This window comes from Papaver somniferum, chromosome 11 (genome assembly GCF_003573695.1).
Source record: "Papaver somniferum cultivar HN1 chromosome 11, ASM357369v1, whole genome shotgun sequence".
NCBI lineage: Eukaryota > Viridiplantae > Streptophyta > Magnoliopsida > Ranunculales > Papaveraceae > Papaver > Papaver somniferum.
This window is the reverse complement of record NC_039368.1, coordinates 36,683,498-36,705,476: the sequence shown is the minus strand read 5'-3', so window position 1 is coordinate 36,705,476 and position 21,979 is coordinate 36,683,498. Positions and strand designations below refer to the sequence as shown.

The window sequence follows — 21,979 nt, the reverse complement described above, 5'->3', positions numbered from 1 at the left end:
ATACTTTGTGATTTAGACAAGGCTTTTTGTAACTTAAAATGGATGGAGTTATTTGATGGTTGGTGTTATAAAGTACGAATAAGAGGCACATCATATCATGGTCCTTTATTGGGAGGTGTTGTTAGTAGTGACAAACCAAGTAACATTCCCTTTAAATATCAACCTGCGTGGACCACTCATCCTGGTTTTTTGAAAGTTATACAAGAATCATAGGAGGAAGAATGTAGTGGGAATCCTGCTTTTAGATTTCTCAGCAAACTAAAGAGATTAAAGATAATACTCAAAAAGTTGAACTGGGAGGTATTTGGTGATTTAAGAATCAAAGTCAAAACAACTGAAGAGGCAGTTTTAGCAACAACATTGGAATCAGATGTTGATTCTAAAAATATTGAATTACTTGATAAGCTGGTTACTGCAAGGGGGAAACAAGAATTGGCTACACAACAATACAATGAATTAATGAGAGCAAAAGCAAGAGTCAAGTGGGTTAAAGAAGGGGGAGAAAATACTTCTTTTTTCCATGCAACTATGATAATAAGAAAGGCACATAATAACATATCAGAATTGGAAACTGAAGATGATAATGTTGTTACTAATCAAGATCAAATTGTTGAGAATCTAGTAAGACACTATCAAAAGAAATTTGAAGCCACAAATGTTGAGTTTGTTGATGAAATTTTTGAAGTTATAGCCAAGATCTTAAGTGATGAAGATAATGAATTTTTGGATGCTATTCCATCTCAAGTTGAAATTAAGGGTGCAGTTTTTGGTATGGATTCAAAAAGTGTCCCTGGACCATATGGTTTCTCAGGAAACTTTTATAGGTTTGATTGGGAGGTAGTGGGAGCATATCTGGTAGAGGCTATATAATTTTGCTGGAGAAACAAGTTCATACCTAAAGGCCTCAATTCAAAATTTTTATTTTTATTACCTAAAGTTCCTGGTGCCAAGAAAGCTGATCATTTTAGACCCATTGGTCTGGCAAATTTCAACTTCAAGGTGATTACTAGCATTATAACTCAAAGGATAAATACAGTGATTTGAAAGATGGTCTCAAGTCAACAAGGAGCATTTATAAAAGGAAGGAATATTCATGAGAAGATAGTTTTATCCTCTGAGCTTGTGAATGAGTTAGATATTAAAAGAAGAGGGGGAAATGTTGTCTTGAAAATTGACATTACACAAGCTTATGACTCTTTGAGTTGGAAATTTTTGTTTGAAGTGTTGAGAAGATTTGGTTTTTCTGAAATGGGTATAAACTGGTGTTTGAGGGTGAAAACGGTTTCCGCTGATTTCGGGTGTATGGGTGAGAAAGGAGTCTAAACCCTAAACAATGTACTGCAAGGGAATACTTTAGATTCAAGAGATCAATCTGCACAAATCCGGCCTAAACCAAGAAATGGCCGTTCCAGACTTGCTTCGGTCACAAAGAGGAAGAGAAGGGTTGGTTTTGGGGAGGGAAGCGACGAGAGTGTTAAGACCAGAATAGTTGATCCTGGAAGAGTAGTTGTTTTGTGACTTGCATCAGAAAGTGGGAAGCTAACAGATGGGAAAGCTAGCAAACGTTTTCTAAGTGTTGTATGCTCCTGACCAGAACTTGTTGTTCGGTGGAAATAGGTAAGACCTATTTATACAAGTCGAAGTGAAACGTACTCTGGTCTCGTAAGAAATGGAAAACGGATGAGTAAATGGGAGGAGGTGGTAACCGGTAATGCATGGAATTGATGTTCCATAAAAGAAAGCGTTTCACCATTACTCCCTGTATTTACTAACCGCCTCATCCTTATGACACTGCCTTGTAACGGGCGTAGTGTACGCCGCACGCTGTAAACTGCCAAACCAATACCCAATGAGCATCCCCCAGTTTGTGACATGTGTTGATGTCTCGAGTGTTTTCTTGGAAAACATGTAACATGTTGTTGTTGTTTGGCAAGTTGAGCTTGGGAGACTTGCTGGCTCGGTGGTGACCTTCGACGGTCGAGATTTTGCATCTTGAGAGGAAGGGTAGCCGTTGATTATTGCAAACCTTAGTTTGGTAAACAGTGGCATGAAAGCATGGCCGGCATGGCTTTAATATGACCTAGTTTAGGCGTGGCCAAAATCTAGGGTTTTAGCATTGTTTGGGCGCGACCAAAACTAAGGCTTGGCGTCGAGCCAAAAAGTTTCCCTGCGTCAGCTGGTAACCTTGGAAGACTAAGATATGCGTCTTAGATGGAAATGTGGCCGCCGATTGTTGCAAGCCTTCGTTTTGGAAGCCGTGAATGGAAGGCCGGCATGGTATGGTTTAGGCGTAACAAGGTTGCTGGCACGACATGCCATTGGCACATGTGGCATGGTCGGCTTGCTTTGGCGCGGTTTAGGCGTGGCCAAAACTAGGGTTTTTGCGTTGGGCCAAAGGTTACAGTGCGTTGGTTGGTGACCTTGGACGTCTAAGATTTTCATATAAGATGGAAGGGTGGTCGTTGATTGTCGCACGACTTCGTTTTGGAAGCCGTGAGGGGAAGGCCGACATGGTATGGTTTAGGCGCGGCAAGGTGGCTGGCATGGCATGCCATTGGCACATGTGGCATGGTCGGCATGCCTTGGCGCGGTTTAGGCGTGGCCAAAACTAGGGTTTTGGCGTTGGGACAAAGGTTACCATGCGTTGGTTGGTGACCTTGGACGGTTAAGATTTGCATCTAAGATGGAAGGGTGGCCATTGATTGTCGCACGCCTTCGTTTTGGAAGACGTGAGGGGAAGGCCCGCATGGTATGATTTAGGCGCGCAAGGTGGCTGGCACGGCATGCCATTGGCACATGTGGCATGGTCGGCATGCCTTGGCGCAGTTCAGGCGTGACCAAAACTAGGATTTTGGCGTTGGGCCAAAGGTTACCGTGCGTTGGATGGTGACCTTGGACAACTAAGATTTGCATCTAAGATGGAAAGGTGGTCGCTGATTGTCGCATGCCTTCGTTTTGGCATCCGTAAAGGGAAGGCCGGCATGGTATAGTTTGACTTGGCGCGGAGATGTGGCTGGCGCGGCGGCGCGGCTGGCATGCTTTGGCGCGGAGACATGGATGGCATGGTTTTCCATTGGCACGGTGGTGCAGCTGGCATGGTTGGCATGCCTTGGCGCGGGGCTGTGGCTGGCACGGCATGCCATTGGCACATGCGGCTGGCATGGTTTGCGTGCCTTGGCGCGGCGACGTGGATGGCATGGTTTTCCATTGGCACGGTGGTGCGGCTGACATGGTTGGCATGCCTTGGCGCGGAGACGTGGCTGACATGGTTTTCCATTGGCACGGTGGTGTAAGAATTTAGGGTTTGGTGTACGAAGGTGATGTCGGCCAATACTAAGGGTTCTACCGTGGAACATGACACATATATATATAAAAAAAAGAGAGGGTACCCTGGTAATTCTTACGTAGGCGTGTTGAGTGATTAAATAAATACGGTAGTGGTCCTAGTTACGTCATGTCAGATGTAAGGTTTTACGATTTTAACCCTAAGCTAAAAATCACCATCAACATTAAGTCCCCTGCTTAGCTCGGAATATGAGCATTTTTGCGAGGTAAGCATAAGATGGTGACAGGCGAGGACAAAATCGAAATGACAAGTCGTGAAAAGATGGTCAAGAAGACCCGAGTAACCTTTTTAAAGAGGTAAGGATCGTGATTCTCGTGTTGGCGGCCTTGCATAGATTCTACTTGTGGTGTTGCTGGATAGACCGTGAAGTGGTGAGATGTAGATTGTCGGCTTGGAATGGGAGTCGCAGCGTTAGTCGGCTTGGAATGGGAGCCACATGCGTTGGTCGGCTTGGAATGGAGGAAACTGGCTTCGGTCAGCGGAATGGTGAAAACTGTCTTCAGTCCGTAGAATGGTGTAAACTGGTTTCAGAACTTCGGCTACCAAACGATGGTGATGACACTGGAACTTCGGTTATCAAATGGTAGTGATGGCGCCTGGCAACTTTGTCGAAATCAGGGCTTGGGATGCCAAAACCCTAATTAGCGCTCCTTACTAAAATCGTTGTAGAATTCTCGTACGAACTCAGATTTTGACGGTCTGCCCCTCCATCAGACCGGAAAAGAATTTCCTATCTCTTTAGGCGGGAATATTTAGATTTTGAGCTCGTTTAGGAGGTGAAAACGGCCCGTCAGTGAAACTCAGGAGGGATGTTGCGGGCCCGAGATAGCATAGTCGCGCCGAGTCATCTTTTCCCGTTCATGGAGCAAGAAGGGAACTTTATTCTGTGCAAAACTCTAGAAACTCCGTCCGTATGAAAAGAGGAATTGACCTTCTTCTGTTTTCTGTTGCTCGTTTGAATCCGCGCTTTTGTCTACAGTGTCTCTCCAGTGGATTCCAAAATTTACCAAACTCCATTGCATTCTTGGATGGATGGAATATATGCTCGGCAACGATCATGTCAGGGTTAATCTTGGAGATTGTGGTTGCGGTTTCGGTCCATCCTCGGCTTTAGGTTGTTCAGTGCCTGGACCTTCTAATCGTGATGATGATGTGTTGTGAATGCTTGTATGGTCGAAAACTTCTAGCGCCTCCGGATGAAATAGGGAGACGTTCCGTTGCCGATGTGCTGCTATCAAGTCTTCCAGGACTTTGTTCCAAGCGACATCCTTCGAAACATCTTCTGAATCTTGGACTATCGTATGGAATGATATGTGGTAAGAAGTCCCCAGTTACACTTCGGTTTGATCCAATGACATGGATGGATATGTGAATGTATCTTTATGGCGTGATCTTGAAGTCTTTGGTGTACATGTACGGCTTCGTGTTGATAAATTCCTGCGACTCGTGAAACTTCGACAGTGATGATGTTGAAATCAGAAATAACCTGGTTGAGGGGAGTGAAAGCGCCTCATGTTGGTAGTCCCCATGTGTATCCTATTTTCGTTGCATTGCCTTGAATCCACGTCCACGTGATTTCATACAAGCTTATCATACTCTTCTGGATGTGACGCTGGGATGCTCAGGATATCGCATGGACGAAACATTCTGGATAGCGAAGATGTAGGAATGAGAGAGTTATGTTGTTTATCATGGATCCCTCTGTTTATTCAAGAAAATGTTTCATCCGCGTCTCTGAAGTTATCTTATGAGTCTTTGATGGTCGTCGATGGACTGCGAAGAGAAGTCCCCAGTCGCATTTTTCTTCAGTTTATGAAGTTGTTTTCCTCTGAGTAGGCTTGGGATCCTCCGCGGCCTCGTAAAGTGTTGAAGGCGTCTTATAGACAGAGAGGTGATAATATTCTTGCGCTGCACCCTTGAAGAGTAGATGACCTTGTTGCGGCTATGGCCTTTTGGTTGACTGTGTCTTCTGAGATTTGACAGTGAAGGGATTCAGTGTATATCCTCAGTCCTCAGGTATGGTTTACATGTTTCCATATTTGTAGTGATTGATTCTGTGGTGAAACTCTGGCTGGTATCAACAAATGAGCGGCAACAATTCTTGGTAGCAGATGTAATCAGAAGAGACTACATTGTCGTGGTAACAAAGTAGGTTGGCTGGAATTGTATGCGCATCCGTGGAAGTAAAAGGATTGGCTGGAGTTGTACGGGCATCCGTGGAAGTAAAAGGATTGGCTGGATGCGTAAGCGAGCAAATTGTCCATGACTATGAAGATTGGTTGGCTGTGATCATGATCCTTGACATGAGGAGCATGGTGGTACGACCCTTTGCAGGAAGAAGCGTCGTTGAAGCAGCTTCGGCTCTTGAAGAAGATGTTGAAACTTAAGAAGATGAACGCTGAAGCCTCGTCTTCGGATCCCGGAGAAGCTTATGGAGAGAACCCTGAAACGGAGCGGCTGTTGGAGCGAGCGATGAAGCGGAGCGACTGTCAAAGTGATCGTTGAAGCGGAGTCGTTGCTGGAGGATGTTGAAGCGGAGCGGATGCGTTAATCAGTGTGATGTCAAACTGGAAACCCTTCAAGAGAACAATGGTTAGGAGTCCCCAGTTCCATCTATCAATCATGCTTTCCAGGAGAGATTGGGGTTTTGGAACAGCTTCTCTGGTTGGAAACAGCTGCTTCCCTGATGCAGTGCGGTTGAGGGATGCAAATATGCATTGACGTTGCGCATTGGGGAATTATATAATCTCACATAAATGTTCATCATAGACTGCACGATTTTGCGGGCGAAGTCCCCAGAAATCATGCATCTCCTGACAAGGAAAAGAGTCTTTGTGAACTCAGGGGGGTTGCTGATTTTTCTTTGCTTCGATTTTGGAGAAGTCGTTCACGATCTTTTCGTGTAATCAAATTAGATTGCTGATTCCCTTCTACTGGGCATTCAAGAGTAACGCTGGAAGGATGCAAGCTGCTGGCGCAGGGAAGATGCAAGCTGCTGTAAAGATGCGAGTTGTTAGCGCTAGAAAGGATGCAAGCTGCTGGCGTTGGAAAGATGCAAGCCGCTGTAAAGATGCAAGCTGTTAGCGCTGGAAGGATGCAAGCTGATGGCGCTGTAAAGATGCAAGTTTTTACGCTGGATCGGCTTGAAATGGGAGCTGGCTTGGCGTGGACGCTGGCTTGGATTTGGTATGGCGCGGACTGTCGGCTGGGCATGGCACGGACTGTTGGCTTGGCACGACGTTGGCTTGGCGTCGCGCAGACTTGTTCTTGCGGGCCAAATTGCCTCTTTCCATACGTATCTCAAATAGGAAATCATTTCCTTATTCAAATTCCAAAAGTGTTATGCGTATGAAAGGGGTTGGCTCTCCTTTTTATCTCGTATATTTGGTCTCACGTCCTGGTGTTAGCGGTAGCAATAAAGTGGGAAAGCGTATTCCAACAATGTACTCCAGCGTTTCTCTTTCAATTTGTTCTCTTGTTTTCTTGTGTTGGTGCAAACCCTAGCCATAGGTATGCCTTCCATAAATCTGTAGAAATATTGTTCTTCTGAACTGGTGTAAACCCTAGTCGTGGGTATGCCTTTCATAAACTTGTAGAAACACTTCGTCATAAACAATTCCTCTTCGAATATCACCGTAGTAACGTCGACTCTGATTTCGGTAATTTCGGGTGTGTGGGTGAGAAACGAGTCTAAACCCTAAACAATGTACTGCAAGGGAGTACTTTAGATTCAAGAGATCAATCTGTACAAATCCGACCTAAACCAAGAAATGGCCGTTCCAGACTTGCTTCGGTCACAAAGAGGAGGAGAAGGGTTGGTTTTGGGGAGGGAAGCGAAGAGAGTGTTGAGTCCAGAATAGTTGATCCTGGAAGAGTAGTTGTTTTGTGACTTGCATCAGAAAGTGGGAAGCTAACAGATGGGAAAGCTAGCAAACATTTTTTGAGTGTTGTATGCTCCTGACCAGAACTTGTTGTTCGGTGGAAATAGGTAAGACCTATTTATACTAGTCGAAGTGAAACGTACTCTGGTCTCGTAAGAAATGGAAAACGGATGAGTAAATTGGAGGAGGTGGTAACCGGTAACGCCTGGAATTGATGTTCCATAAAAGAAAGCGTTTTACCATTACTCCCTGTATTTACTAACCGCCTCATCCTTATGACACTGTCTTGTAACGGGCATAGTGTACGCCGCACGCTGTAAACCGCCAAACCAATACCCAATGAGCATCCCCCAGTTTGTGACATGTGTTGATGTCTCGAGTGTTTTCGTGGAAAACATGTAGCATGTTGTTGTTTTTTGGCAAGTTGATCTTGGGAGACTTGCCGACTCGGTGGTGACCTTCGACGGTCGAGATTTTGCATCTTGAGAGGAAGGGTAGCCGTTGATTATTGCAACCCTTCGTTTGGTAGCCAGTGGCATGAAAGCATGAACGACATGGCTTTAATATGGCCTAGTTTAGGCGTGGCAAAAATATAGGGTTTTGGCATTGTTTGGTCGCGACCAAAACTAGGGCTTGGCGTCGAGCCAAAAGATTTTCCTGCGTTAGCTGGTAACCTTGGACGGCTAAGATCTGCGTCTTAGATGGAAATATTGTTGTCGATTGTTGAAAGCCTTTGTTTTGGAAGCCGTGAAGGGAAGGCCTTCATGGTATAGTTTAGGCGCAGCAAGGTGGCTGGCACGACATGCCATTGGCACATGTGGCATGGTCGGCATGCCTTGGCGCGGTTTAGGCGTGGCCAAAAATAGGGTTTTGGCGTTGGGCCAAAGGTTACCATACGTTGGTTGGTGACCTTGGACGGCTAAGATTTGCATCTAAGATGGAAGGGTGGTCGTTGATTATCACACGCCTTCGTTTTGGCAGCCGTGAAGCCCGTATGGTATGGTTTAGGTGCGGCAAGATGGCTGGCACGGCATGTCATTCGCACATGTGGCATGGTCGGATGCCTTGGCGCGGTTTAGGCGTGGCAAAAACTAGGGTTTTGGCGTTGGGCCAAAGGTTACCATGCGTTGGTTGGTGACCTTGGACGGTTAAGATTTGCATCTAAGATAGAACGGTGTCATTGATTGTCGCACACCTTCGTTTTGGCAGCCGAAAGGGGAAGGCCCGCATGGTATGGTTTAGGCGCGGCAAGGTGGCTGGCACGGAATGCCATTGGCACATGTGGCATGGTCTGCATGCCTTGGCGCGGTTTAGGCGTGGCCAAAACTAGGGTTTTGGCGTTGGGCCAAAGGTTACCATGCGTTGGTTGGTGACCTTAGACGGTTAAGATTTGCATCTAAGATGGAAGGGTGGCCATTGATTGTCGCACACCTTCGTTTTGGCAGCCGTGAGGGGAAGGCCCGCATGGTATGGTTTAGGCGCGGCAAGGTGGCTGGCATGGCATGCCATTGGCACATGTGGCATGGTCGGCATGCCTTGGAGCGGTTTAGGCGTGGCCAAAACTAGGGTTTTGGCGTTGGGACAAAGGTTACCATGCGTTGGTTGGTGACCTTGGACGGATAAGATTTGCATCTAAGATGGAAGGATGGTCGTTGATTGTCGCACGCCTTCGTTTTGGCAGCCGTAAAGGGAAGGCTGGCATGGTATGGTTTGACTTGGCGCGGAGATGTGGCTGGCACGGCGGCGCGGCTGGCATGGTTAGCATGCTTCGGCGCGGAGACGTGGCTGGCATGGTTTTCCATTGGCACGGTGGTGCGGCTGGCATGGTTGGCATGCCTTGGCGCGGAGATGTGGATGGCACGGCATGCCATTGGCACATGCGGCTGGCATGGTTTTCCATTGGCACAGTGGTGCGGATGGCATGGTTGGAATGCCTTAGCTCGGAGACGTGGCTGGCATGGTTTTCCATTGGCACGGTGGTGAAAGAATTTAGGGTTTGGTGTACGAAGGTGATGTCGGTCAATACTAAGGGTTCTACCGTGGAACATGACACACACACACATATATATATATATATATATATATATATATATATATATATATATAAAGGTACCCTGGTAATTCTTACGTAGGCATGTTGAATGATTCAATAAATGCGCTAGTGGTCCTAGTGACGTCATGTCAGATGTAAGGTTTTACGATTTTAACCCTAAGCTAAAAACCACCATCAACAACTGGTTATGGAAGATTTTTGATTCTGCTAAAATATCAGTTTTAGTTAATGGGGGGCCTTGTGGATTCTTTGGGGTGGGTAGAAGTTTAAGACAGGGTGACCCTCTATCCCCTATTCTTTTTGTTCTGGCAGAAGTAGTTTTAAGCAGAAATATCACTAAACTGGTGCAAATGGGTAAAATGCAATCAATGGTGAACAGGGGAGGTTACCAACCAACACATTTAATGTTTTCAGATGATATATTCATATTCTGCAATGGACAGAAAAAAAATCTTAAGAATTTGATGGATCTTTTAATGAAATATCAAAAATCTTCTGTGCAGGAAATGAATAAAGCTAAGAGAAAGTGCTTTGTAGGAGGAGTACCCAACATCATAAGAAATGCTATAGCACAAGCTTTACAAATACATCTATCTACTTTTTCAGACAAATATCTGGGAGTTATACTTAATCCAGGGAGAGTTAAAACACATCAAGTATGGTGGATGGTTGAAATGATGCAGAAGATGCTTGCAGGATGGATGGGTAAACTTCTGGCATTCTCTGCTAGATTAACTCTTGTGAAATTTGTTCTTTGTAGCATGCCTATCTACACCATGCCAGTCTATAAATGGCCTAAGTCTGTGATACAAGTATGTGAAAGGATTATAAGAAATTTTTTGTGGTCTGGTGACCCTGCTGTAAAAAAACTTGTCAATGTAAAATGGGATACAGTTAATGCTCCTGTGGAGGAAGGTGGTTTAGGCTTGAGAAGATTGGAAGCTATGAATAAAGCATTGTTAATGAAGCTTTTACGGAATATAGAAACTGAGGATGAAGAATGGACCAATTTTATGATAGCTAAATTTAAAAACAAGAAAGGGGAATGGATAGAATACTATAAGCAGTCATCTATATGGCCTGACATTAACCTGGCGTTTTTAGGGGCCACTCAAAAGGATTTACGGGCCAACAATAAAACAAAAAAGGTCACCCAAAGGGAAAATGTAGCCAGCCCTTATCTCGCGTAATTCGTAATGGCGAAATTACCCTTATATATTCGGAGGATATGATAACATTGTTACCCTCCGAATGCAATCGGAAGCCAAAATCGTTCCCATACTTCCGATTGTAGTCGGTGCAGTATTAGAATGATTTGTATTTCATTTTTTCCATTTCTTTTTAATTTTTGAGTTGTTAGAGTTATAGAGAAGAAGGTGAAGGAAAAAAAGAGAAAACCCATTTTATCACTACAAAAATGGATGGATACGAAGAAGAAGGTGAGAATCATGACGAAGAACAAAATGTTGAGGGTTCACGACCGTTTAGAGAAGACGATTTGGGGTATATGTTGAATGATCCAAACTTTTGTGGAGAGGAAAACATAGACGACCCTTTCATGGAAGAAAATGGAGAATCGCATGATATTGAAGCTAACGATGCATGTAAAACACAGGTATTGTGTTAAGAAACTCAAATACTCGATTTGCATGCGTTTGTGTGCTTTTGTAAACAAGAAAAACCGATTATTGCATGCATTGAATGCCATGAACTACCCAGATTCGGTAGATAACTTCTAGATTAAACTTACGAATATAACACACTGAGTACCAAATATGTATATTCGGTAGTTACAAGATACTAGTTTACTGCCGAATATGAGAAAAACCCCAAACTGGTTTTCCAAAAATATCTACATTCGGTAGTTATGTAGAGTTATTTACCTCCGAATGGCCCCAAAAACGAATTCCTCAGAAAATTTCAAAACTCAGTATTCTTATCCTTTACAATCGGTAATAGTTTAACTTATTTGACTGCCGAATATAACAGTGGCCTCAAAATAAAATTTCCGAAAACTTGAAAATCGGATGTTTATCGATTAAAGTTATCTCCCGGTTATTTATATTCGGCTGTTTTACTATATATTTTAGCTTCCGATTATATCATTTTTTGCACTCAGTAAACTGTGTACATTCATTTGCATAAATCGGGTGTTTTGGGTAACCGATAGGATTCCGAATATAAATTATTCGGAAGTTTGACTTATTTAATTACCTCCGAATATATCATTTTTTTTCACTCAGTAAACTGTGTACATTCATTTGCATAGATCGGGTGTTTTGGGTAACCGATAGGATTCCGAATATAGAATATTCGGAAGTTTGACTTATTTAATAACCTCCGATTATTGTATAATAATTTTTTGCTTTCATATGCAGGCCGTTGAAGAGTTTGTTGATGACTTCTATTTGAGGCCCGACACTTCCCTATACTATGCAAACGATTTGGTATACTCATTACTACTTTTTTCTTTTTTTCAAAATTTATATGTTAAATGGTTATGCTTATTAGGTTTGTTTTGTTTTATGCACGTTTAGACATTTGGAAGTAAGAAGGAGGCAAAGGAATGGCTTATGAACAAGGCAAAAGATAACATGTGCATGGTAGTTCAAAATAATCATGTTAGTGACACTCGATTTGAAATGATTTGTGAGCGAGGTGGGACGCGAAAGAGTCACGAGGGAAAGAATAGTAAGTACATACGGAAGACGAATAGGAAATACCGAAGCAATACCAAGAAGATAGGATGCCCATTTAAGATTGTCTTCTATAAGCCCGATGGTATTAAAGGTAAAGAGTATAAAATGTATAAAGTTGATAACGGTTGTCACAACCATGATGATCCGTTGGATTTAATTGGACATGTAATGGTTGCCAAGTTAAAACCACATCAAATGCAGACGGTGAGGTCTATGCGGATCCAAAAAGCGAGTGCGATCTTAAGTAAAATAAAGGCGGACGATCCCGACAACTTGTCTTCTTTGTCTACAATTAAGGCGGCCCTAGCTACGATCAAAAGGACTGATTGGGATGGTAGAACGGTCATGCAACAATCGGAGTGGTTAGCGGAGTTACACGGCCACACCTTGAGAAGGGAAGAAAAGGATGGTATAGTGGTTCGTATTTTCTTGGCACATCCCGAAATGATCCAATTGGCTCAATGCTTTCATCAAATTTTGTTGCTACTTATAAGACAAACAAGTATAACATGCCGTTGTTGAACATTGCTTGCCATACTTCGGACAAAAAAACGTTTACGATTGCATGGGGTTTAATGGATCATGAGAACAATGTGAGTTTCATTTGGATGTTGGAGACGTTGAGGTCCATTTATAACGGTGATAATTTTCCAAGGGTTATTGTAACGGATAACGATCAAGCCTTAATGCATGCAATAGCGGTAGTGTTTCCGGAAGCCCAAAACTTGCAATGTACGTGGCACATTCAATGCAATCTCAAAACCAATTGCCATCATCATTTCCAAGCTAAAAGACCAAGGAAGGGTACCAAGAGGTCAAAGGAAGAGGATGAGCGCATTAGTAAATTAACCTTGGAAGAACGTAAGGAAGAGGATAGGCTATTTGAAGAAAAGTGGAAGGAGGATGGAATAATTTGGAAAATGTTCATGAAAGCATGGGACAAAATCGTTTGGTCGATGACCGAGGAAATTTACGAATATAACTTGAAGAAATTTGAGGATGAATACAGCACGGACTACCCAAAACCGGTTGAGTATTGTAAAACACAATGGTTAACGATTAAGGAGAAGTTTGTGTTTGCATGGACATATGAATATCATAACTTCAAGAACGAGGCGACAAGCATTGCGGAGGGGTCTCATGGTCGACTAAAGAAAATACTAATTGGTAGTCAAAATAGAGTTGTGTCGATCCAAGAAGCAATCCATGAATTCACCAATCGTGATCTCGTAAAGATTAGGAAATGTATGCAATTTAGTGTACACCAATTCCCGATGGAACATATTAAGGAAAAATTGCTTCTAAGGGGAGTTGTTCATAAAGTTTCAAGATGGGAAATAAATCGCATGATGAAACAATTGAAGTTATATAAAACTTATGATGACGAGAATACGGTTTGTGTTTGCAAGGATATGATAGGTATTGGACTCCCATGTCGTCATAAGTTGGGTAGGTATGTTGAAGTGATTGACATCGATGATATTCACCCATTTTGGAAGCAATTAAATTTCACTCCGAACACCCCGGTAGTTGATGGTCCGTCTTTCTTCGAGTCGGAATTGTATGCACGAATAGCCGAGCGTTACGCTACATCAAACGGCACCAAAAAGCAAATATTGATGCATAATTTGGAGGAAGCCCTTCACCCTTGTTTAAGGGAGGTTGATGAACCTATTAAGCAAAAGAACACCGGTAGGCCGAACACCGAAGTGTCGAGGACCATCCAAAGAAAAGAGTTGAAGGAGTATTTGTCTAATAAAAGAATATTGTCTAGGCACGAGTGTTCGGAAGCCGAATTTGAAGATGAGCCGGAACCTAAGAAAAGAGGTCGTCCAAGAAATGATCAAAGTGGACCAACCACCCGACAAGTAAGGCCAAAGATCTCTACAGAGCCTTCTCAAGTAAGTCAACCCAATGTTGTCGAAGAAGTTGTTGAGCAAATGAACGCCTCGCAACAAACCCAACCAATGGAAATTCTTACTATAAAAGAGGACAAAGGTACTCTTCGTTGCCCTAGAGATCTTAATGGAAGACCAAATCGATCCACATATACAATATACAAAGAGTATTTGGAACAACTCCCTCCACTTATCATTCCATTTGTTTTGTCGACCGACGAGGTTGATGGGGATGGAAATTGTGGGTTTCACGTTGCTACGGAACAAATGGGTTACTTTAGAGAGGCGGATATCGAAGATGTCACCCAATGCCAATATTTAAGAAATAAGATGGCGGTACAACTAGTGAAGGACAAGGGTTTTTATATGGAGATGATGAGGCGAGGAGATAGATACGACAAAGAACAAGAGTTCAAAGACTTAGTTGCGCGTGTGAAGTGTCGAAAGGGATTGAAGACAATCGGATCCAAGTATTGGATGACAATGCCTAAATTTGGATATCTCCTAGCGGACGTTTTGAATTGCGTGGTACATTTCTTCGTTCCTCCTATGTATGGACTTAGCATGACGTTTGCACCCACAAGAACGGCTTGCGACGAGTCGGTTAAAGATAGAAGAATCGTAATGGCATTTGTGAATGAAATGCATTTTATCGGTTTAAGAGTAAAGAAAGATTGTCCGTTACCTCCGTTGAGTAAGTGGCACGATTACTTCCCGATGAACCATTGCAAGGATTGGGTGAAACAATATGAGTCCAACATGGTTGATTGGGATCGTGTTATGGACAACAACTTTCCCGCTGAGTTACTCGAATTGATCCCCTCGGATGATGACGATGTTTGATCGTTTTTTTTCGAGGCACGATTATAATTTTTTTTGAAACTATGTAATCGGAACAACAGTATTATAACACTTCAATACGATTAATCATATTCGGGAATTCCATATTTTATCAAACCGCCGATTAATATTAAAAATTTGAATTTACAGCACTCAAACATCACATGTTATTCTTTTTTCCCAGTCCGAGATGCAACAATCAACGCGGCTTCGAAATGTAGAAACGACTCTCCTCTCCACTTGGAATAAGCATCTTGTGCCGCAAACCTGTCGTCTCTGTGCCTAGCAAGAATACGGTTGTACTCGGTGCACAATTTTATAACATGGTGCACCCTTGAAGAAACATGGGATGGTTCATAATTGTGGCGTGGCTTCTTGTACTTACCAACAAAAGGACCCAATGAAACGTTAATCCAAAATATACGATCGTCCTGCTGTTCTTTGGGTAGATCTTTCACAATGTAATTTTTTATCCATTCGGTCTCTTCCTCAACTTGTTTTAATCTTTCTCTATGATGGAATTGTTCTTGACCTCGCTTCTTAGCCTTGATTTCCTCTTCCTCCTCCTCCGTTGCCACTAACGATGGTTTAATTTTTTTGGGTTGTTTGTTCCTTTTTTGTATTTCTTCTTCCCTTGCTGCAATTGATGTAGTTGTTCGCTTGCATCTTCGAAGTATGTTGTCGATTGATGATGGACTTGCCATTGAAAAGGTTTTTCATTCAGATTTGTTACTCAATAATAACTGAGAGGGGTTACCCTCCTTATATAGATTAGAGTTCCAACGGATCTAATTTTTGAAAATATGGCCGTTGAGGTTTCTGAAAATATGGCCGTTGAGGTTTCGTATCATTGGTGCACTACAATCGGTTGTTAACGATACACGTATTACCTCCGAATAAGACATTCGGTGGAAAACTTAAATTCTTATCTACCGATTAAGTTGGTATTTCTAAACACGACTATATTATTCGGAGGATAATTGTTTTGTAAAGTTCCGAATGTACGATGGCCCAAAAATCAGAATTTGGGAAAAACTTATACTTTTCAAATTTTGAAATTGAAATAATCGGAAGTATAATTAGTTACCCAAACTTCCGAATATGGGCTGTCTAACATTCTATATTGGCCCTTGGAACCACCTAGAGCCAAGGCGTGGTTTGTTTTGAACTTGCTATATTCGGAGGATAATTGTTTTGTAAAGTCCCGAATGTACGATGGCCCAAAAATCAGAATTTGGGAAAAACTTATACTTTTCAAATTTTGAAATTGAAATAATCGGAAGTATAATTAGTTACCCAAACTTCCGAATATGGGCTGTCTAACATTCTATATTGGCCCTTGGAACCACCTAGAGCCAAGGCGTGGTTTGTTTTGAACTTGCTATATTCGGAGGATAATTGTTTTGTAAAGTCCCGAATGTACGATGGCCCAAAAATCAGAATTTGGGAAAAACTTATACTTTTCAAATTTTGAAATTGAAATAATCGGAAGTATAATTAGTTACCCAAACTTCCGAATATGGGCTGTCTAACATTCTATATTGGCCCTTGGAACCACCTAGAGCCAAGGCGTGGTTTGTTTTGAACTTGCTATATTCGGAGGATAATTGTTTTGTAAAGTCCCGAATGTACGATGGCCCAAAAATCAGAATTTGGGAAAAACTTATACTTTTCAAATTTTGAAATTGAAATAATCGGAAGTATAATTAGTTACCCAAACTTCCGAATATGGACTCTAACATTCTATATTGGCCCTTGGAACCACCTAGAGCAAGGCGTGGTTTGTTTTGAACTTGCTATATTCGGAGGATAATTGTTTTGTAAAGTCCCGAATGTACGATGGCCCAAAAATCAGAATTTGGGAAAAACTTATACTTTTCAAATTTTGAAATTGAAATAATCGGAAGTATAATTAGTTACCCAAACTTCCGAATATGGGCTCTCTAACATTCTATATTGGCCCTTGGACCACCTAGAGCCAAGGCGTTTGTTTTGAACTTGCTATATTCGGAGGATAATTGTTTTGTAAAGTCCCGAATGTACGATGGCCCAAAAATCAGAATTTGGGAAAAACTTATACTTTTCAAATTTTGAAATTGAAATAATCGGAAGTATAATTAGTTACCCAAACTTCCGAATATGGGATCTCTAACATTCTATATTGGCCCTTGGAACCACCTAGAGCGAAGGCGTGGTTTGTTTTGAACTTGCTATATTCGGAGGATAATTGTTTTGTAAAGTCTCGAATGTACGATGGCCCAAAAATCAGAATTTGGGAAAAACTTATACTTTTCAAATTTTGAAATTGAAATAATCGGAAGTATAATTAGTTACCCAAACTTCCGAATATGGGTTGTCTAACATTCTATACTGGCCCTTGGAACCACCTAGAGCCAAGGCGTGGTTTGTTTTGAACTTGCTATATTCGGAGGATAATTGTTTTGTAAAGTCCCGAATGTACGATGGCCCAAAAATCAGAATTTGGGAAAAACTTATACTTTTCAAATTTTGAAATTGAAATAATCGGAAGTATAATTAGTTACCCAAACTTCCGAATATGGGCTCTCTAACATTCTATATTGGCCCTTGGGACCACCTAGAGCCAAGGCATGGTTTGTTTTGAACTTGCTATATTCGGAGGATAATTGTTTTGTAAAGTCCCGAATGTACGATGGCCCAAAAATCAGAATTTGGGAAAAACTTATACTTTTCAAATTTTGAAATTGAAATAATCGGAAGTATAATTAGTTACCCAAACTTCCGAATATGGGCTCTCTAACATTCTATATTGGCCCTTGGAACCACCTAGAGCGAAGGCGTGGTTTGTTTTGAACTTGCTATATTCGGAGGATAATTGTTTTGTAAAGTCTCGAATGTACGATGGCCCAAAAATCAGAATTTGGGAAAAACTTATACTTTTCAAATTTTGAAATTGAAATAATCGGAAGTATAATTAGTTACCCAAACTTCCGAATATGGGTTGTCTAACATTCTATACTGGCCCTTGGAACCACCTAGAGCCAAGGCGTGGTTTGTTTTGAACTTGCTATATTCGGAGGATAATTGTTTTGTAAAGTCCCGAATGTACGATGGCCCAAAAATCAGAATTTGGGAAAAACTTATACTTTTCAAATTTTGAAATTGAAATAATCGGAAGTATAATTAGTTACCCAAACTTCCGAATATGGGCTGTCTAGCATTCTATATTGGCCCTTGGAACCACCTAGAGCCAAGGCGTGGTTTGTTTTGAACTTGCTATATTCGGAGGATAATTGTTTTGTAAAGTCCCGAATGTACGATGGCCCAAAAATCAGAATTTGGGAAAAACTTATACTTTTCAAATTTTGAAATTGAAATAATCGGAAGTATATAACATTATATTGTCTTCCGAATAAATACTGGCCCCAAAATGGGATTTTTCCTATATCAGAAATTTTGAGATTTTTCAATATATATATATATATATTCGGTAGTGAGTGTACTTCCGAATACTGTGTGTCTACTTAAATTATTCGGGAGACAAAAAATTCATTAAACTACCGATTATTACCAGTTTGTATCCAGGAAGATATGACCAACAATATTCGGCCGATAACCATCAAATATTTCTCCCGAATACTGTCGATGTTCTTGAGAAATGAAGAACACGACTACATTCGGAAGTAAAGGAGCATGAATATCGCCCGAATCTGGATAAATAACCGAAAACCCTAGAATTATTTTTTCTCGATTCGCCGAATTAAAGCGAAATAAACCCCAAAAATGATAGATTCTTACCTAATTGGGGCCATTTGACTTTGGAGCGGAATTTTTTTTTCTTCCACAATCGAAAGATAATAGGAAACTGGAAGAAGAGTTGAAAGGAGTAGAATTGTTTTTGATTTGGTTTTCATACAGTTTTACCATAAGGGCATTTATGTAACTTCAATATCATATAGGGTACCCCTTAACTAGAGTCTTTGGCTGGGTATAAATTGATGGCCCCTAAATCCTTTGGGGTGGCCCCTAAAAACGCTAGGGACATTAAATGGGTGATGTCATATTTTCAACAAGGTACTAGCTGGCTGGTTGGTGATGGAAAGATCATTTCAGTGTGGAAAGACAAATGGGTTAAAAATTACCCTTTAATTGAGAGACACCATGGTGATGCTTATATAACACAAAACTGTGATATGAAAGTTCAAGATTTGATTCAAGATGGTGAATGGAGAATTCCTGAAAAAATGTTGCAATACTTTGAACTAAATGAGTTGCCAGTTATGGGGAGTGGCAAGGATAGGAGAATATGGACAAATGATCTGGCTGGAATTTTTACAGTGGCAAAAGCAGCTCAATCTGTGAGAAATCATTATCCTAAGGAGAGTTGGACTCAGCAGGTATGGCAACCATGTATCCATCCTTATACATCAACCAATCTATGGAAAATTTTGAAAGGAGCATGTGAAACTGAGGAAGCAGTTAGAAAGAAAGGTTTCTCCACAGTCTCTAAGTGTTATCTCTGTGGTAACAACAATGACACACTGCAACATATTCTGTGGGCCTGTGATTTCAGATCAAGAATTTGGCACTGGCTGGGTGGAGTATCTCAATGTGCAAGTCCTTCAAATTTGGATGAAATTTTAAAGTTTTCCAAAGGAAAAACTACCCTGCTCAAGGAGGTATGATATAACAGTTCATTCAACATTCTGGTAGAATTGTGGCTTGCCAGAAATGCTGTGATATATGAGAGTATCCAACCAAATGTGGGGCAATTCAAGCAAAAGATCATAAGGTACACAAAGGAATGCAGGGTAAGAACGAAAGGTAAAATGTAGGGTATTATGTATGAGCTACAAATATTTCAACATTTTGGTATCACGGGGATACAAACTCACAACAATAAGGTGAAACAATGTTTCTTCAAATTTCCAGCACAAGATCAAATCCTTATTTGTTGTGATGGTGCCTCCAAAGGAAATCCAGGGAAATATGTGAGTGGATTCATAGCCAGAACTAGCATTGGTGATTGTATTGGAGCTGCTTTAGCTGGTCTTGGGATTGCTATAAACTATCTAGCTGGCTCTTATCATGGCAGGTGAATGGGCAGTAAGTAAAAATTTGATGGAGGTATATTTCAGTCTGGATTCACAAGCAGTATTAATGGCTTTTACAAATAACATAATTCCATAGATTATTCAAAACAGATGGGATAAGATAAAACAATCAATAACATCTATTTCATTCAGATATTTATACAGAGAAACAAACTTCTCTGCAGACAAGATGGCTAAGAAAGGGGTTCTGCTTAATAGAGGTGAAGTAATCTACTATGATGAGAAACCTTCCTTCCTAGGGGCTTTGGAGAATGAATATGGTATTTACTTTAGATTTTCATAAATGTAATATTCCTTTGTTTTTAGTTTTGCATTATTAATTGCCTTGAAAAACTTCTTGGCTCTTTTGTATCTGAAATTTTTAGTAATAAAATTCATGATTTAGAAAAAAAATATAATGTCTTATACGAGAAATTTGTTCGTTGTAAAAAGGATTTGAGGGTTTCATTTTTTTTTCAAACCCTGGGATTCATTCAACAATATTATTTTCTCCCTGAATAATGCATTTGACGTCGTAGTCTTTGAAGGACTCATACTGCATTTGGAGAATATATTCAAATTTATAATCCTTGTAGGGTTCAATTTATATCCAGGAAGCCACCTGACTTGATCATATCAGGTTTAACAATCCTTTAAGTGTTTTTAAAAAAAAGTTTCGCAAAGTACCAAAACCCGGATTAGTTGATTTTATCGACTTTGTTGTCCGGCATCATTAGGGGCGCTCTAAAAGAATTAGGGGCGACTAATTTATTCCCAACCCATAGACAAGGTTAAGGGATGTACAAATTGGTGGAGATTATCGAAGTACCCTTACACAATCGGTAGTTAGTAAAGTGGTATTATCTACCGATTACTAGTATTATCAATCTTGTGTCCGTTAATCAGTAGATAGGTGTAGTTCATAAACTACCGATTATTCTAGTTCCCAAATTCGAAAAAATTAAGATTTTGACAAAAATGAAATTTGGGGCAACTTAATAATCGGAGGTTAAGTTACCTTATTTAACTACCGATTATAGTAGTTCCCAAATTCGAAAAATTGGTGATTTTGGCAAAAATAAAATTTGGGGCAACTTTATAATCGGATGTAAGGTTAACTTAATAACCTACCAATTATTCTAGTTCCCAAATTCGAAAAAATTGAGATTTCAGCAAAAACAAAATTTGGGGCAACTTTATAATCGGAAGTTAGGTTAACTTATTAACCTACCGATTATGTAGTCGGTCATCTACAAAATAGAGCCACTGGTACTCTAAACTCTATATAAGGATGTATCGTTTTCCACTATTTACCTCCCTACCATCGGGCTTATAAAAGACAATCTTAAATGGGCATCCAATCTTCTTTGTATGAGTTTGGTATTTCTTCCTCTCCATCTTCCTTACATACTTATGATTCTTTCCCTCGTGACTTTTTTTCACCCACCTCGCTCACATATCATTTCAAACCGAATATTATTCACGCAAGGGTTCTGAACTACCACACACATATTCTCTTTTGCCTTGTTGATAAGCCATTCCTTTGCCTCCTCCTTACTTCCAAATGACTAAATGTGCATATAACAAAACAAACCTAATAAGCATAAGCGTTTAACATATATTATTTGAATAAAAGAAAAGAGTAGTCATGAGTATACCAAATCGTTTGCATAGTGGTGAGAAGTATCAGGCCTCAAATAAAATTCATCATCCACCACTACAATAGCCTACAAACAATAACAACAAGTTAGGCCACTATAATCGGAAGCATGGGATAACACATATCTACCGATTAATGCACAATGAGGGGATAAATATAGTTTATAGACTCCCGATTAAATACTTTGAAAAATTTCCGGTTTCTGTATTAATAATCTTGAATAATTGGTAGCAATTGTATTTCTCATATGCCCGGTTATTATTGAACCGGTAGAAAAACAAAACCCATCTACCGATTATGAGATCTGAAGAATTCAAAAAAAAAATCAGTTTTGGAGGAGTTTGATTTTGGGGCGACACAGTAATCGGAAGTTTAAAATTTTTCATAATCTACCTAGTGTGGATTATGAAACAAACCAATAATTGAAGTTTTGAAAAATCTGTATTTAGGGCGACTTTATCAATCGGTAGTTATGTAAATTTGACAAACTACCGACTATCCCAAATTAAAATTTTCAATTTGGGGGTTTT

At 40.8% G+C, this 21,979-nt stretch overlaps 1 protein-coding gene across 1 annotated transcript; it reads left to right on the top strand.

Moving 5' to 3' along the window:
- Positions 1-1,047: 1,047 nt before the first annotated feature.
- On the top strand, positions 1,048-20,093 carry LOC113324313. Its single transcript, XM_026572631.1, has 6 exons — positions 1,048-1,306; positions 9,500-10,376; positions 18,778-19,341; positions 19,426-19,520; positions 19,629-19,791; positions 19,901-20,093. The coding sequence occupies exons 1-6, from the start codon at positions 1,048-1,050 to the stop codon at positions 20,091-20,093; spliced, it is 2,151 nt and encodes a 716-aa protein (XP_026428416.1).
- The last annotated feature ends 1,886 nt before the right edge of the window (positions 20,094-21,979 follow it).

Bases quoted from the DNA above. Each gene is read 5' to 3' on its own strand.
- LOC113324313 (XM_026572631.1), top strand. From the start codon at position 1,048: ATGGTCTCAAGTCAACAAGGAGCATTTATAAAAGGAAGGAATATTCAT. The intron at 10,377-18,777 runs GTTTTTAGGGGC...ACAAGGTACTAG, and splicing joins TGGCCTGACATTAACCTGGC to CTGGCTGGTTGGTGATGGAA. The intron at 19,521-19,628 runs GTAAAATGTAGG...TCAAATTTCCAG, and splicing joins ATGCAGGGTAAGAACGAAAG to CACAAGATCAAATCCTTATT.